Source organism: Chenopodium album, chromosome 16, assembly GCF_948465745.1.
Source record: "Chenopodium album chromosome 16, dcCheAlbu1.1, whole genome shotgun sequence".
Lineage (NCBI taxonomy): Eukaryota > Viridiplantae > Streptophyta > Magnoliopsida > Caryophyllales > Amaranthaceae > Chenopodium > Chenopodium album.
In genome coordinates, this window is record NC_137849.1 from 29,778,773 (window position 1) to 29,796,268 (window position 17,496).

General features: G+C 33.8%; 1 protein-coding gene across 1 annotated transcript; it reads left to right on the plus strand.

Moving 5' to 3' along the window:
* The first annotated feature begins 12,107 nt into the window (after window positions 1–12,107).
* On the plus strand, window positions 12,108–14,824 carry LOC145585092 (GDSL esterase/lipase At1g33811-like). Its single transcript, XM_081641833.1, has 5 exons — window positions 12,108–12,410; window positions 12,646–12,770; window positions 13,500–13,748; window positions 13,886–14,147; window positions 14,397–14,824. The coding sequence occupies exons 1-5, from the start codon at window positions 12,128–12,130 to the stop codon at window positions 14,618–14,620; spliced, it is 1,143 nt and encodes a 380-aa protein (XP_081497959.1). The 5' UTR covers window positions 12,108–12,127; the 3' UTR covers window positions 14,621–14,824.
* The last annotated feature ends 2,672 nt before the right edge of the window (window positions 14,825–17,496 follow it).

Sequence of the window (17,496 nt, forward strand, 5' to 3'; positions counted from 1 at the left end):
TAACAGCAGGTTTTATCAGGGTATCCAAATACCCCGAATGGGTCGCAAATGTAGTCCCAGTTCCAAAGAAAGATGGAAGGGTACGAATGTGTGTCGACTATCGAGATCTAAATAAGGCAAGTCCAAAGGACGACTTCCCTTTACCACACATCGATATTCTAGTGGATAACACAACAAATCATGCGCTTCTCTCATTTATGGATGGATACACAGGGTACAATCAGATCCTCATGGCAGAAGAAGACATGGAGAAGACAGCTTTCATAACACCTTGGGGCACTTACTGCTACACGGTAATGCCATTCGGGTTGAAAAACGCGGGTGGTACTTATCAACGAGCAGCGACTGCTTTACTCCATGGTATAATGCACAGGGAAGTTGAGGTTTATGTAGATGACATGATTGTGAAATCGAAGGATCGACCAGGGCATTTGGTAGCCCTAAGAAAATTCTTTGAAAGATTAAGAAAATATAATATGAGGTTAAACCCATCCAAGTGTGCTTTTGGAGTCACCTCAGGAAAGCTCTTGGGATATGTCATTAGCTCTAGAGGAATAGAGATAGACCCAACCAAGATTAAAGCAATCATGTCAATGCCACCGCCCAAGACCGAGAAGCAAATTCGGGGATTCATTGGCCGGTTGCAATACATAAGTAGGTTCATATCAAAGTTGACAACAATATGTGAACTAATATTCAAAAAGCTCAAAAAGAATGTGCCGGTAATATGGGACGATGAGTGTCAAAAAGCCTTTAAGAAGATCAAAGCCTATCTCGCTAACCCTCCTGTATTAGCACCAGCACTCCTAGGAATTCCCCCTAGGTTGTACTTAACAGTCACCAAGGAGACAATGGGAGCTATGCTCGCACAAGAAGTAGAAGGGAAGGAAAATGCCATCTACTACCTAAGTAAGAAGATGCTCGAGTATGAAACACGCTATACACCACAAATTGTGCCTCGCATTGGTGTGGGCCACAACCAAGTTAAGACATTACATGCTCGTTCATACAGTCTTTGTATTATCTCAAATGGATCCACTCAAGTATCTTTTCAAGAAATCTACACTAAATGGGCGGATATCAAGATGGATAGTTAACATAGCCCAATTCGATGTAAGGTTCATGCCTCAAAAAGCCATTAAAGGATCCGTGGTTTCCGATTTCTTAGCAGATTTTCCGATAGAAGATTCCACGCTTGTACATGAGAATGATTTTCCAAACAAAGAATTGATGGTCACAGAAGATGATACATGGACTCTCTACTTTGACGGAGCCTCAAACCAAAAGGGATGTGGTGTAGGAGTTCTATTGGTATCACCCAAAGAGGAACATGTTCCGATCTCCATAAAGGTAGATTTCGACGATACCAATAACGCTGCAGAATATGAAGCATGTGTGGTAGGCCTCGAAACAACATTGGCATTGGGAGTAAAGAAACTTCAAATTTTCGAGGATTCTTCACTGATCATCAATCAAATCTCCAAGAGATGGAAAGTAAGGAGTGAAAGCTTAGCCCCTTACCAAACCTATTTGGAAACTCTCACAAACCAACTAGAAAAGGTAGAATACACATATCTACCTAGAGAGGAAAACCAATTTGCTGATGCCTTGACAAGACTAGCCTCAACGGTTAGGATTCCTACGAAAGTCGAGCAAATGCCTTTAACGATAGAAAAGAGGCATAAACCGGCTTACATCCAAGCAATAGAGGATGATGAAATAACCCAAGAGGAAGAGCAAGAAAAGGAAGAACCTTGGTATATGGACATCCTCAACTACGTCACAAAGGAGAATATCCACCCCATGCTGACAAAAGGGCGAAATGAGCCTTAAGACTTTTGGCTTCCCAATATGTGCTCATTAATGATGAGTTACACAAAAGGGTACCTAAAGGTCGAGCTCTTCTATGTGTAGGGAAAAAGGAAGCCTAAAGGGCTATGAGAATAGTCCACGAAGGGGTATTTGGAACACACGTAAATGGCAAAATTCTAGTCCAAAAGATAATGCGCGAAGGATATTATTGGACTACCATGAATAGGGACTCTCATCAATAGTCAAAAGATGCTCTAAATGCCAAATATATGCTAACTTACAACATGTTCCTCCGTCTCTCCTCTACACCTACACATCACCATGGCCGTTCTCGAAATGGGGAATAGACATCATCGGAAAAATTACTCCTCCAGGAACAGGAGGCCATGAATACATATTAGTAGTAATCGATTACTTCACTAAATGGGTTGAAGCAAAATCATATACCAAACTCACTGCAAAACATGTAGCACACTTTATCGAAAGAAACATCATTTGTAGATATGGAGTCCCACATGAAATGATAAGTGACAATGGAACTCACTTTCAAGCAGAATGTGAAGAATTGTTACAAAAATATGGCATTAAACACCATCATTCTTCTCCCTATAGACCGCAGGCAAATGGTGCCGTTGAGGCAGCTAATAAAAACTTAAAGACAATCATCGAGAAGATGACCGAAAATTACAAAGATTGGCCTGACAAACTCCACTTTGCCCTGTGGGGTTATCGCACGTCAATTCGGTCATCAACAGGGAATACGCCATTTTCTTTAGTCTATGGAATGGATGCCGTACAGCCTATAGAATTGGAAATACCTTCTCTACGCATCGCGTTAGAGAGTAAACTCGATGAAGTAGAATGGACTAGAGCGAGGTATGAAGAGCTAATTCTACTTGATGAAAAGCAACTAGAGGCTCTACATCATACTCAGGGTTATCAAACCCGTATGGCTAGGCACTTCAACAAGAAAGTCAAGACAAGAAATATAAAAGTAGGAGACTTGGTCCTGAAAGCATTAAGGAAAAATGTTTTAGACCCAAGAGGCAAATTTAGACCCAATTCGTCTAGACCGTACAAAACTATCCTATCAGGAGGGGCTGAAAAACTAACTGATATGGATGGCAATGAGTTCTCAAACATGACAAATCTTGACCAACTTAAGAAGTACTACCCATGATTACTTGAGTAGGACACTCAAGAGAGCTATGTTTGACCTGATTCCTTAGGAAAGGATACGTAGGCAACCCTCATAGGGTGCGGCCACTTTAATTTTTATAAACCTCGCATTCCAGCAAGTCAATTCGAAGAAATTAGTGCAAATATTTACGAGCGCATCCAGTAGAAGTCGTCACCTGGCGACAAAGCCGGCGCCGTGCGACAAGCAGCAGCGTCTGGCGACGAGGACATCGCCAGACGACGGCGACCAACGTCTGACGACGGAATCAAAATTCGACGCCAATTTTGGTGTATTTCGGAAATCTTCGACTTCCGTACTCGAATATTTTCAGAAAAATAATATAGTATTTTCATTTCTTTAATAAACAGCGTAAAGTAAAAGTTGATTTAATTTTTAAAAAAAAAGCTGAAAATTGCATTAATAAAATAAAGTAATATTACATTATTGATGGAATTTAAATAAAAGCTTAATAAAAATAAAAGCTTAAAATTTAAGTTTGTCTAATAAATTGGAAGTTAAGCAATGCTTCAATCTTTCTTTTCTTTCTTGGCTCTCTTCCAATTCTTGTCAGTTTCTTCTTCATCGTCCATCACTTTAGCTAATAAGCATCCTATAGAGGATCTACATTCAATCTTGGAGTAAATAGTTTCTCCTTTAGCTAGAACACCATGTTTCTTCTCTACCCAAACTTTCTTTTCCGTAGAATCAGCTTTTCTTTTCTCTTTGCCTTTAGTGGTGTCCTTCTTCTTAGGCATCGTAGGTGTTTTAAACTCAACCCTTTCACCTAAGCGTTCCTTAACAGGAGTTATCTTGTCACCTAGACGATTCTTCACATTGGTTCTACTTTGATCTTTCTTCTTGTCCTTTTTAGGCTTATTAAGAAGCCAATTCTTCACATTCTTGGGCAAAGACGGAGGAACCTTTTGGGTAACCACTTCCCATAAAGGCCTAGCACTCCAATAAGTGTCAAACCTCTCTACTTCTTATGACACAGGGAATTCATAAGGACGACGAAGATCTCCAGTGGGAATTGTTTGAGTACGACCGTACTGCTTTTTTACCCTGCAGGGATAATAAAAAGTCATCTTGGTTAAGCTTGGAAGACGGCAGAAGGGTTGCTTGTTGACACCAACCATCTTCTCAATTTTCCACCATGGGATGATCCATTTGATAAAAAATCACAAGAGGCGAATATTTTGCTCCACTCACGGCGACCCATCTTTATAGAGAAACGCTTCCTTCGCCTTACAAAGCAGTTGGGAGTGTATTTTTCAATGTTATTAGGAGGAATAATTAATTCTAGTCTCTCCACTAGCCACATCTGCAAAAATTCAACCGGTGTTGAAGGTAATTATGCGTGGAAAAGCGCGTTGACTTTTGGACCAGCGCGAGACGACGGCGTCGTCGCCAGGCGCTAACCTTCGTCGCCTGGCGATGAAGCTCATCGTTTGGCGCTTGTTCCTGTCGAGTCTTATTCCGAATATGATTTTCTTTGATCCCGTGCTATTTTTCTTATAAATAGGGGTCGTATCTCCCTGTTTTAAAATAATCTACAATCATCATTAACAACAATCATCTCTCTCTATTCTCTCTCTAAAAAATCTAGAAGCTTTCCTTTCCTCTCTCAAAATTCCTCATACACAAGTTCTAGACACACCTAGCCAAGTTCAAAGTTGCCATCGCCCTAGACGTGAAAGGTAGATAATTTCTGAGGGTTTGGTCCTAAATCCCTATTTCAATTATTTGATTTAATTGTTTGTTTATTATTTTCCTTGAAGTTACTAACGCGTGTATTTTGTTATTAGAAAGTGGTACAAGGCATCCAAGTAAGTAATTTAATTGCTTTGTTGATCTTTTGATATAGAAATCATGCTTAGATTATTTTTACGATTCCTGGTATCATGTTAGGATGTTTTATTGCTTCCTAGTATCATGTTTAGGGTTAATTAAAATTTCTAATATCATGTATGTTTATAGGTTGCTTCCTATTTTTTTCCTAATATCATGTTAGTATCATGCTAGGAATAAAGGTTTGATCTTTAATGTTTAGTGACATGCTAGGATTCGTTATTAATCTTGTTAGTATCATGCCTAGGGTCTTGCTATTGTTATTATGCTTTATTATTAACATGTTGATTGTGATTATTATGTTGCTTGATATTTATTTTTATTGTTATTACTTGATCATGCCCTCTCTTGCATGTTTAAAGGGAATTCGTACTTGTAATCACGTTTGATAAGATAATTAATAATCTTGTTTAGGGCTTATATGAATATAATTCAAGTGATCGCCAATAATAGTCTTATTTGTGCATTAATATTCAACCAACATATATAGATTAAACAGGTTTAGGGTAAACCTATTGATTGTATGTTAGTCAGAAAGCGCACATGAATACGAGAAGAATAAAGTAGAGGCCTATTTTTAGGGCAAGTTCAATCTCTTTTAGGTTGGATTTGTACCTTTATCCCCGAACTTCCAGTCATGGTTCCAGACCTATTGGAGTTAACGATCTTCTGGATCGTTAAGGGGTGTAACCTTCACCGTGTGAATGGTTTACAAGTTCCTAAAACTTGTTGGCGACTCTTTTGCTCTAGCTTCCTTCCCTTTGGACGCCACCATGCTTAAGTGTATGATCACAGTGGGGCTTAGGTGTGGGATGCTTGAAATATTCCCTACAATCATATTTTTATTATAATGGTAAACTTTTCCAAAAATATACTTCGTATTAAGTTAGAGGAGAGAGATAGCCAATTAAAAGACAAATTTTTATATGTGGCTGGCCACATCGTGTGGCAGGGGTTATCTGAGTTACTTAGTCAAGAGTTACTGAAGGGGTTCGGTTAGAAGTTACTTAAGGGTTCGGTCAGGGGTTAGTTAAATACTCGATCATGGGTTAATTAAGAGGTTACTCGGTTAGGGGTTACTCGGTCATGAGTTACTCGAGTTACTTGGTCAAGGTTTACTTGAGGGGTTCGGTCAGGGGTAACTAGAGGGGATCGGTTAGGGGTTAATTACTCGGTCATGGGTTACTTTAGGGATTACTCGGTCAGGTTTCACTCGAGGGGCCGGGTTATTCGTTAGGGGTTACTCGGTCATGGATTACTCGAGTTACTCTTTCGGGATTTAATTTAGGGGTTACTTGAGGGGTTCGATTAGGGGTTACTCGGTCATGGGTAACTTGAGGTGTTCGGTTAGGGGTTACTCGGAGATGGGTTACTCGATCAAGGATTACTTGAGTTACTCGGTCAGGGGTTTACACGAGGGGTTCAATCAGGAGTTATGAGTTACTCGGTTAGGGGTTACTCGGTCAGAAGTAACTCAAGTAACCCCTGATCGAGTAACTCGAGTAACTTGGCCACACGATGAGACCAACCACGCAGAAAAATCCCCCCGTTTAAAAATGAGGTGGCAAGTGGCGCAAGTACAAATGAGGGAAAAAAATATGACTTAGGCCCCGTTCACTTCACCTTATTTTTGCTGAATTGAAATTATTTTTACTGAAACAAAATTATATTTGTTGAACTTTAATTATTTTTACTAAACTTAAATTAATTTTACTGAATTGAAATTATTTTTGTTGAACTGAAATTATTTGTACGGATTTTCTATTATAATTCTTCTTTAAGAAAACTGAATTTTACTGAATTGAACTTATTTTTACTAAACTGAAATTATTTTTACTGAACTGAAATTAATTTTACTGAACTGAACTTATTTTTATTGAACTAAAATTATTTTTACTTAATATTATTTTTTGGGTTTTTCTACATGGTACCCCTAAGTTATTGGGTTTTCTACATTGTACCCTTCTAAATCCAAAGTTCTACAAGGTGCCCTTGAGTTTTTGAGTTTTTCTAAATGATACCCTTGAGTTGTAAAATAAATGACTCTAACTTAATTTGACTCAAACCGACACCATCTAAATGATCTATTTACCACTTCTATATTTATATTAGATGGAGGAATCATCAATCTTCATTATTGGCTATTTAGCGGAACTTTTGTATGATTGTTTGAGATGGAAGATAAGAAATTTTTTTTGCTCCTACAGTCCTACTTAACTAAAAGAGCTTGTTTTAGAGGGGACTCAAGTTGTTAGTCCTTTTTTTTGCAATAAACACGCTAGTTGTGTCTTTGAGGGTGCTAAATAAGTCGTTTAGATGGTGTTGGTTTGAGTCAAATTAATTTAGAGTCATTTATTTTACTAATCATGGGTACCATATAGAAAAATCCAAAAACTCAATGGTATAATGTAAAATAAACTAATAACTCAAGGTCACCTTGTAGAAATTTGAATTCAGGAGGGTACAAGGTAGAAAACTCAAAAACTCAAGGGTACCATGTAGAAAAACCCTTATTTTTTTTAAGGTGAAGTAAACAGGGCCTTAGTGTGGGTATTGATAATTAGTTCATTGAGTTGAATTATTTTTCAAATCTTTACATACAATTTAAGAATTAAAAAAAAAAAAGGTTGTTTTCAAGGGTACTTTGTATATCATTATTTTGTGGGTTAAAATATATGATTAAGACATATTTATAAGTGAATTCATTATTACTTATTAATTCATTTTATTTTAAATTTTGTGAAATGAATATGAGTATCAAGATTTGTAAGCCGTGCATCGCACGGGTGCTATACTAAGCTAGTTTAACTATTAAGAAAAAGAGAAAGAAGAGAAATGAGATGTAAGGTCTAATCTTCAATTTTCTGCATATTTGATACTCCCTCCGTTTCAATATGATAGTCCCATATAGAATCAATCACATAAAATAAGAAAGCAAGAATATTTGGAATCTAACATTAAAGTAAAAAAACAATTCATATATAGTTTTGTCTTATTTAAATTGTTTTGATTTTTTTAAGAAACCGTCATACATAATTGCATAATTCATGGGAATAAATTCTTTACTACTTAGAGTCATGTCATCAATTCATAATTAATTAATTAAACCAATCAGAATTTAATATGTATAAAATAGGAAATAAAAACTAAGTTAAAAGTGGAATACATTCAGTATGGTTAGATCTTTTTAAAATGCCCAAAATAATATATGAGACTAACAAATTGAAATGGAGGGAGTATTACATTTATGATTTATCCCTGTTACAATTTAATATGGTAAATCAAATCACAACATAATATATAATGATTAAACCATTTTAAAAAGTCATTCCAACAAAATCAGTTACCTAAACCATAAATCCATGCTATTCTACAGAATTCATCTGACTACAATACTAATGTACCAATTTAGTAATTTACAAACAACCCCTAATCAGACTAGAAGACATATACATCAAAAACCCCAAATAAACCCAACAAAAAATCTCACTTCTGAAATAAACTCAAAAGATTTTGTATACTTTTATCATAAATTGGAGCTATCATGTCAACTATAACAAATTTAATATCTAACTAGTTATCGGCCCGGGCGATGCCCCAAGTCATTATAAACTTATTAGTTTAATCGAACTATACATATTTTGGCTTGTTTGTCACTAAGAGCTTAAGTGCTTTATTATTATTATTATTATTATTATTATTATTATTATTATTGAAAGATGATCGCTTAACTAGTTTGCTGTTTGTATGATCTGGTTTGAGTATAAGAATAATTTTTTTGCACTAATCAATATAGGGTAAATGATAAATCAAATCTGTGTGAAAAAAAATTGATAAAAAAATGGAGTAATGTTTAATTTCTTACAAATTTTATTATTGTGCAATTATTAAGGAGTTATATTCCAAGGGAAATTTAAATAGGGTGTTATACATATGAAGAGTTTTTCAATTAAACTAAACATTAATACATTTAGGTTAATGCATGGAGTTTTTCAATTATTAACGGACTAGTATGATGTGACTTCACATCAAATGCCAAGTGGCAAAATTGATAACACATGGCAAAATAGCATGTCTTGCCATGGATTTTAATAATATATATATTGATTAGTTAAGTTAATTATGATCATAACTCATAGGTCAGTTCATGACATGTTTGACTGGTTACAGGTAAAAGAACCTTGGGCTTATTTTTGCGCTATAGTAATCTAGCTATGCACGTTTATAAAAAAAAAATTAAAAAATAAAAAATCTAGCTATATGCACGTGATTTGTGCTGAGATATTCATAAATTTGAATCAATTAGGACAAAATATAAGAAAAAAAAAGAGACAAAATCAACATTGTAATTAAATACATAAAATAATCAATGTACATAGGTAAATTCATGAACATGATTAGTATATATTATTGACTAGATTGGTAAATAAAAAAGAACCTTAGCGACAAATTGGTAAAAAAAATAACTCTGGCGATAATTTGGTAAAAAACTAACCCTAAGCGATAATTTGCTAAATAATATAATCTCATGCGACAATTAACCTCAAAAATACAAAAATTTCCGATAAATTACTCGCGAATTCTTAATTTAGTTTGTTTTTCGTTTTTTTTTTTTTACCAACCTTTTTTATGGAAATAACAATTTCAAAAAAAAAAAAAAAAAAGTGTTAAGTATCAATTTTCATTTACCTTTCATACCCTTATTAACAAATTTTTTTAAAAAAGGGGTTGGAAATAAATTTGGTATGAGAATCTAGCAAAATATAAAGGGGATGACATATTAATTCAAAATTTTGAATAGGAAAAATAAATGTAAAAACACAAAAATATATTAAATTAGGATTTTTAAAGAGTTTGTCCAAAAAATAGAATTTTTGGTCTAAATGTCACTGGAGTTTATTGTTTTTACCAAATTGTCGCATATGTTTAGTTTTTTTTACCAAATTGTAGCTGGAGTAAGTTTTTTTTACCAAATTATCGTTAAGGGTTTATTTTATTTACCAATGTGGTCAATTGGCCGTATATATTATGATATAAAGTCAACTAGACATCTTAAATCATACGAGAAATGTATATGAGGCAATTTCAGAGAAACAAAGAGAGTACTCCCTTTATTTTTATTTAAATGTCTTGGTTTAACTTTCGCACTATTTACATAAACCAATTTCATCAATATTTGTGCTTCTATATATGAAAGTAAATATAGTCTAATACTTGTTATAGCCATCTCAAATCTCATTGTACAATTTCTAAATGTCAACTTTTTATAATTTAAGATATCATTGATCAAAGTTTGGCACTGACAAACGTACCGATTAAATAGAGGCATTTACATAAAACAAAAGGGAACACAAAGTACAAAATTATGGCTGAGTAAAACTATCCGAAAAACTAAAAACCCAATCCGTAACCGTTCCAAAAATAAGGCTACCCGATCCGATAACCATAACGGTTCGGGTACCCGTTCCGATAATATTTAATCGGGTATAGTTATTAGGTATTACTTTAAAATTAACGGTTATCCGATCCAATCCGATAAGCATTTTTTTGTTTTTCCCCCTACTTATATCTATTTTTTAAAATCTAAACTCTTACTTTACTTCATAATCACTTTATAATATCAATAATTATTAATATTATTAATAATTTGGTCAAGACTATGCAGTATTGTTTTTAATTACTGTCAAATGATATCATAATAAGTTCATTGTTAAGTTTAATTATCATTATTGGATATCTTATTGGGTACCCCATAATCGATTCAAAAATAATCTGGGGTACCCGAAGTACGGGTACCCAAACTTATCGGTTTGGTTTATGGATATTACTTTTAGTGATTTTTGTTATTGGGTACCTAACCGGTAGTACTAACGATATGGTTACTCGTCTCATGCTCACCCCTATACAAAATAATGTGGATCTCGTTGAGTAAGGGCCTGTTCACTTCAACTTAATTTCAGTTCAGTTCAGTTTAGTTCAGCTCCAATCAATTCAATTCAGTTCAGTTCCTAATTTCCTTCCCTCATAAATTATTCAGTTCAGTGCAGTTCATTTCAGCTCAACTCCAATCAGTTCAGTTTAGTTCAACCCCAATCAGTTCAGTTCAGTAAATATAAACAGGCCCTAAATCTTCGTACCAAACTTGAGTCCTGACTCATGCATCCCTAACCTGTTGTAAAACAAAATTCTACTGCCTCTCATTTATATACCCATATTAAAGTGGAGGTTTTAAAAAATGCACCGTGTACCCTTAAGGTTTTAAAAAATGCACCGTGTACATCTGAAAACTTTCAAATGCATCGTATACCCCTGTGGTTTGTAAAAATTTGCACCAAATACCCCTAGACTCATATAACAAATGATAATTTTGTTAAATTGAGACCCCATATAGGCAATAAGCATCAAATTCTATTAAATTGTTACAGTATAATGCTAGTATAATGCTAAAGCATTTAATTATCAAGCAAACTTAATTGATAAATCAAATTCTAACACCTTAAAGTTTAGGATAATGATCGACGGAGTTCAAATTTTGATGTAATTTATGCTTTTAGGCGGTTTTACTCCATAAATATAAAGTGCTAAAAATGAATCAGTGTGTGGGCATAATTTTAGTTTGATAATCAATGATATGTGCATTTGTAAGACGATCAGGGTATGTGGTGCATTTTTTTACAAACCTCAAGGGTACATGGTGCATTTGAAAATTTTCAAGGGCACACGGTGCATTTTTCAAAATCTTAGGGTACACGGAACAATTTCTTTTTTTTTTTTTTTTTTTTTTTTTTGAAGAATCATTTATAAAATTTTATATTTCACATGCTATTAAATTTTATATTTCACATGATAAGTCAATAGAAATGTCATTATTTTTTTAACTAACTATTGTTTCACATTCTCTAGAGAATTTTATATTTCAATTACTATTAAATTTAAAACCGAGCATTGCTCGGGAAGTATCTAGTGAATTATCAAAGTAGAGTATGCCTTTATCTATTAATTAGAGCACCTCACCTCACACACTAAATCAACAAACTCACGGGATATAGGAACCTCGTCACCGTCCGTCAAATTACAAGCTAGCATCAATTAATCTCACCGCATATCTTATTTATACACTTGAAATTAAAATATATTAAGCAATTAAATGATTAAAGTACAAATTGCATGTTTCCCATGAAAACAATTGTTTTGACCGTCATTTTCATCTCTATATATAGTTTATACGTATTATCCAAAATAAGAAAAGAACAACAACAATTTTTTTTTTAAAAAAAAGAAAAAAAGATGGAAAATATGAAGTTTAGTAAGAAGAAAGTATTTTCAATCGTAATTGCATTGTTGTTGTGTTACATTGCTTCGGCATGTAATAATAGGACGTCAGCTACGAAACAACCAAAACAAGTGCAAGTGCCTTGTTTCTTCATATTTGGTGATTCTTTAATTGATAATGGTAATAACAATGGTATTCTTACATTGGCTAGAGCTAATTATCAGCCCTATGGTGTTGATTTTGCACAAGGAGCCACGGGTCGTTTTTGTAATGGTCGAACTGTTGTCGATGTGTTGGGTAACTAGACTTTTTACTCTCTCTGTTTCATATCGTCTAACCACTTATTTTTTTCCCATTTTCATCGTATTCGTACTCTATATCGTTTAAAATATTGTTGTGATATTAGTATTATATCAATTACCAACTTTAAATTTATTTGTAGTTGTAACCATGTAACTAAAATTTTATATAAAATTAAATTTGACTAAAGTAATAATTAAATACTAATAATGTTTTGTGTAACAATACACAGCTCAACTTTTAGGATTTACAGACTACATTCCACCATTTTCAAGTGCAACGGGTGATTCTCTTATAAAGGGAGTGAATTTTGCATCGGGAGCTTCTGGTATTAGAGATGAGACTGGCAATAACTTGGTACGATTTTTTTGCTTCTTTTTTTTACAATATATAGGTTGCATTTAATCGAGTGCTCGAGGTTCACTTATTTTAAAATGTTTATTCTGTTAAAATAAATGTGACAAATATTCCCGGCCTCTATTTATTTTTTCAGTCTCTTTCTACCCTACTTCGGTTTTTGTTTTACTCATTTTTAAAAGTTCTAACCTATCACAGGAGGGGTACGGTGGGGGTGAGGGTGCAAACCCTAATCACACCGGGGAAAGATAGAGGGACTGATCATCCCTCAAATCCTTGATCATCATATTAATTGTATAGAACTCTTATTATTATCGTATTCTATCAGATAGTTTAAAAATATTTTATTAAATTGCATATCTATAATATTTGAGTAATAATACAAAGAAAGAGGAAAATATAATCCCTCAATTAATTTGACTAGTTCACGTGTTAATGCATAATTTTGACCATTAATATATATAATCAATTAATCATACATTAGTAAGAACATTAAGATGTATAAAGCTCATAATGAAAATATACATATATAAGGCTGATCAAAAGATATTTTACATAGTAACATATGTTATTTATATATTGATAAAAAAAAATAGTGAAAGTAGATATAAAAATAGTGTAAAAGTCAAACTATTACGATTATTATGATATGAACCATTGTGTATAAGTTACCAATTAGGAAAAAGGATGATTGCTTCCAAGAGTTCTAACTCATTCATATATATGCAGGGTGCTCATATTCCAATGAATCAACAAGTGAACAACTTTGGGAGAGTTGTACAACAATTAAGGAGATTTTTTAGGGGAGATGCAAATTCCCTTCAAAATTATCTAAACAAGTGCATCATTTATTCCGGATTAGGAAGCAATGACTACCTCAACAATTACTTCATGCCTAATTACTACTCTACTCCTAATCAATTTACCCCTGAAGCTTATGCTACTTCCCTTCTTCAAGAATACTCGCGCCAACTCACGGTTTGTATTATTAACTCTTAAACAGAGTTCGTCTGTTTGACAAAAAAATACACACATAAAGTGACCACAGTTAGCCTAGTTTAGCATTACAAACGTTTTCTATAATGATTTTTGAAGAAATGAATAAATTCGTGTAGGATTTGTATCGACTTGGAGCAAGGAAGGTGATCATACCAGGAATCGGGCCAATTGGATGCATTCCTTATGAGCTAGCAAGGTTCAATGGGACAGCACAAAGCCGTTGTAACGAGGACAAGAACAATATTATCAATCTGTTTAATTCAGGACTAAAACAATTGGTTGATATTATAAACAATGGTCAATTTCCAGGGGCTAAATTCGTGTACTTAGACTCTTTTAAAGGCAGCAAAGAATTGACCGCTAATAAAAAATCTTATGGTACGTATTCTTTCCTTGATCGTAATGTGAGAATATCAGCAAATCTTTCACCTTATACTAGTGGAGTTGATCTCAAGGTCAAGTTGTTCACATATTTTAGAGTTTCTTATTGACTCAATTTCACCACTAAGCGTATGTAAAATGACACTAGCTAGTGGTACATACATTAGACTCTCTAGTCCTATTTAACTCGTGTTTGTGTTATTGCTTGGTTATTAATTTTAAATGTTATATTCGTTACGTGTGTAGGACTCGAGATAACAGAAGAGGGGTGTTGTGGAGTAGGGAAAAACAATGGGCAAATTACTTGCCTTCCTTTGCAAACTCCTTGTGAAAATCGCTCCAAGTATCTATTTTGGGATGCATTTCACCCAACTGAGGTAGCCAATGTGATATATGCCAAGATGGCATACAACTCCAAGGCCAATTCATATGCACACCCTATCAATGTTCGCCAATTGGCAACACTCTAATTAATAATTGTACGGAGTATTGTTTTTATTTTTATTTTCAAGCATCCAATTGTATTAAATTCTGTGAGTTGTACTATTTTTTTTAATATCGTTAGCTCTATTAAAACCACAGATAATGGATTTGAGTTGAAGCAATTTGTGTTGGGTTAGGACCAAATTGTTTAAGTGTAGTGTGTGGAATGACCATATATCACTATTTTTTGTTTTTGGATTGAGTTTGGATGGATGTTTAAACTTAAATATTTCGTCTAATTAACTTTTTCGTTGGTTTTTTTACTTGACTTGTTTTATTTATCGCAATTGTCAATGATTTATAAAATTAGTTGGATCTACAAATTGGGCAAAGGGATGGGACAACTACGACAGTATCCAACAAAGACTAACACTCTGTTTGAATAGAGAGAAATGGAGGAAAGGGAAGAAAAGAGAAAGGAAAACTAAAGATGTATCATCCATTGCTTGGATACCTAATGTCATGGCCGTCTAAGAGGCTATGCAAAGAGACCCTCTAAACAAGGCCTCACTATGTGAAGGGCCCCTAATAATTCCTTTTTCCCCTTACCTGAGCAGCTAATATATCTATCATTGCATAAACTATGATATTTTAACTGCAAATTTATAGTTTTTCATCAACCAATATCTCCGTAAACTTTTATCAGCCTTCTTAATATCTAGAGTTTCTATTAGTTAAATTCATTAATTACACAATTTTAATTAAAATTTTACAATTTAGTTGGCTTTTATGACATTCTAAGTTCATAATTTAGATTAAACACATATATTGTTTGTTAACCACATAATACTACTACATATATTTGATAGGGACCAATCTTTTATGGTAGCAGACTAATGCAAGGAAGGAAGAGGATGAAATTGGTAGGATTCATTGTTCTTTCCCTTTTAATAAACTAAATCCCTCTATTATCGAAGAAATTTGCAAGTAAAATGGGAGTTCACCTTCTCCCTCCCCTAATCTCCATTTCCCTTCCCTCTGTCTTCTTCTTCTCCCTTTCCCTTTATTATTGTTATCGAAACATAGTGTAATTAAATGATAACTCTATTATGGCCAAATGCAACAGATTGGATTTGGGGATTAGAGTATAGAAAGGGCCGAACAGATCACAAAATCCTCTTTAGATTGGTCGACATATACTTCAATTCAATATGACACAATTATTGCAATGCTAATAATAACATAATATACCAAGATAATAATTCAATAAAAGCTCATAACATTACTAAAAGGTCAATTTAAGCATTTTATAACACACTGAAAGCGACTATTTAGTGACCAATTAATTAAATACCAAGATTATTGGTCACCTAGCAAATAGGTTGTTCAAATTATCTTATCAAGCATGATCATAAACATGTAATATGGGTATTTATTGCTCCCTTCGTTTGAAAAAAAAAAAAAAAAAAAAAAAAACATTTGCTTCTCGTTTCTTTAGACACATATTTCTTGGTCTCTTGGAAAATATTTGTAACACCCCGACCCCAAACAAATTATCGAGGGGCCTATTGTCACGAAATGCGCATCGAGGGCCAACAACTGTCCTTACAGACCAATACAAGTCCTTCCGGCACATTTTGTTATCACTCATACGCACCCCGAGAAAACTTCCCAGGAGGTCACCCATCCCAAGACTACTCCGAGCCAAGCACGCTTAACTGTGGTGTAATACCTCGTATTTTTATACGTATTTTATTTAAAATAAGTATTTTGAGAAGTATTTAATTGAATTGAAATGTCCTATTTAAAGTATTTTAGTTATTTATTTTAATAGGTTTGGAAATATTTTTATAAAAGGAAAGTTTATTTTAATTAATTATTTTAATTAAGTTGGGGTTTAATTTAGGAAAGTTTTATTTTAGTAAACTTTTATTAGGGATGGGATTAGGAAAATTAAAAAGGAAAGTTTAGGGAGAAGGGTCTTAGAGAAGGGGTATAAATATTCCACATATGAGGCAAATCAAACTTTGCCCAGAGTGGAGAAAACTCAAGGTAAACTTCTCTCTCCTTTTTCCTTATTTTCTTTCTCTTTTTTTCCCCCTTCCCCTTTTCTTTTTTCGGCTACTCTTCACCACCACCGGCCGACCACCTGCAGCGGTGGCTGCCAGCTGCCAGCAGCCAGCAGCGCCAGCCGCCAGACGCCGCCAGCAGGCAACCACCGGCGCCGGCAGCAGCCTGGTGGCTGTCGGCTGCCAGGTTTTCCGAGAAAAAAAAAATTCAATCTTTGTTTTAAAAGCTAATTTAATCCTAGATCTAAATATTAATTATGGGTTTTGTGATTTGATTTTTGATGTTTGATTATGAGTATTATGTTAATTAATTTTCAGATTATGTTTTTAATTAAAAAGCCCCAATTTTTGAAACCCTAGGTTCTTGATTTATAAATTATTGAAGGATTATGATATATAATGGTGTAAACCTTTGATTAAAGTGTTTTAAGACTAAATTACAGCAAGTTTTAATTAAAATATAGTGCTGGAATTTTTGGTAAAGCATTAAAAATCAAGTTTCTTTAAGAAATTTTAATTACCCATTAATTGGGATTAAAGTATGATGTTTTAAATATAATTTCAGTTTATTTAAATAAATTATGAGGGGTTTTATAATAGTATATATTGCTGGAAATTTGTGTAGAGTGGATTTTAATACTCTTTAATAATTTTAAATTGGTAGGAGACTTTGAAGTGAGCGATTTTTATTAATTGTGGCGATATTAAGATAGTATACAAGGTACGTTCGCGTACTTAGCATAATTATGTTGATGTAGAAGCATGCTAAATGTGTTTGATTGATTACAAGTAGTATCATGCTAGGTTTGGATTGGAAATTATGATTTGGATGTTATTGGTGAATGGATTATGAG

Bases quoted from the DNA above. Each gene is read 5' to 3' on its own strand.
- LOC145585092 (XM_081641833.1), top strand. From the start codon at position 12,128: ATGGAAAATATGAAGTTTAGTAAGAAGAAAGTATTTTCAATCGTAATT. The intron at 13,749-13,885 runs GTTTGTATTATT...AAATTCGTGTAG, and splicing joins AATACTCGCGCCAACTCACG to GATTTGTATCGACTTGGAGC. The intron at 14,148-14,396 runs GTACGTATTCTT...TTACGTGTGTAG, and splicing joins CGCTAATAAAAAATCTTATG to GACTCGAGATAACAGAAGAG.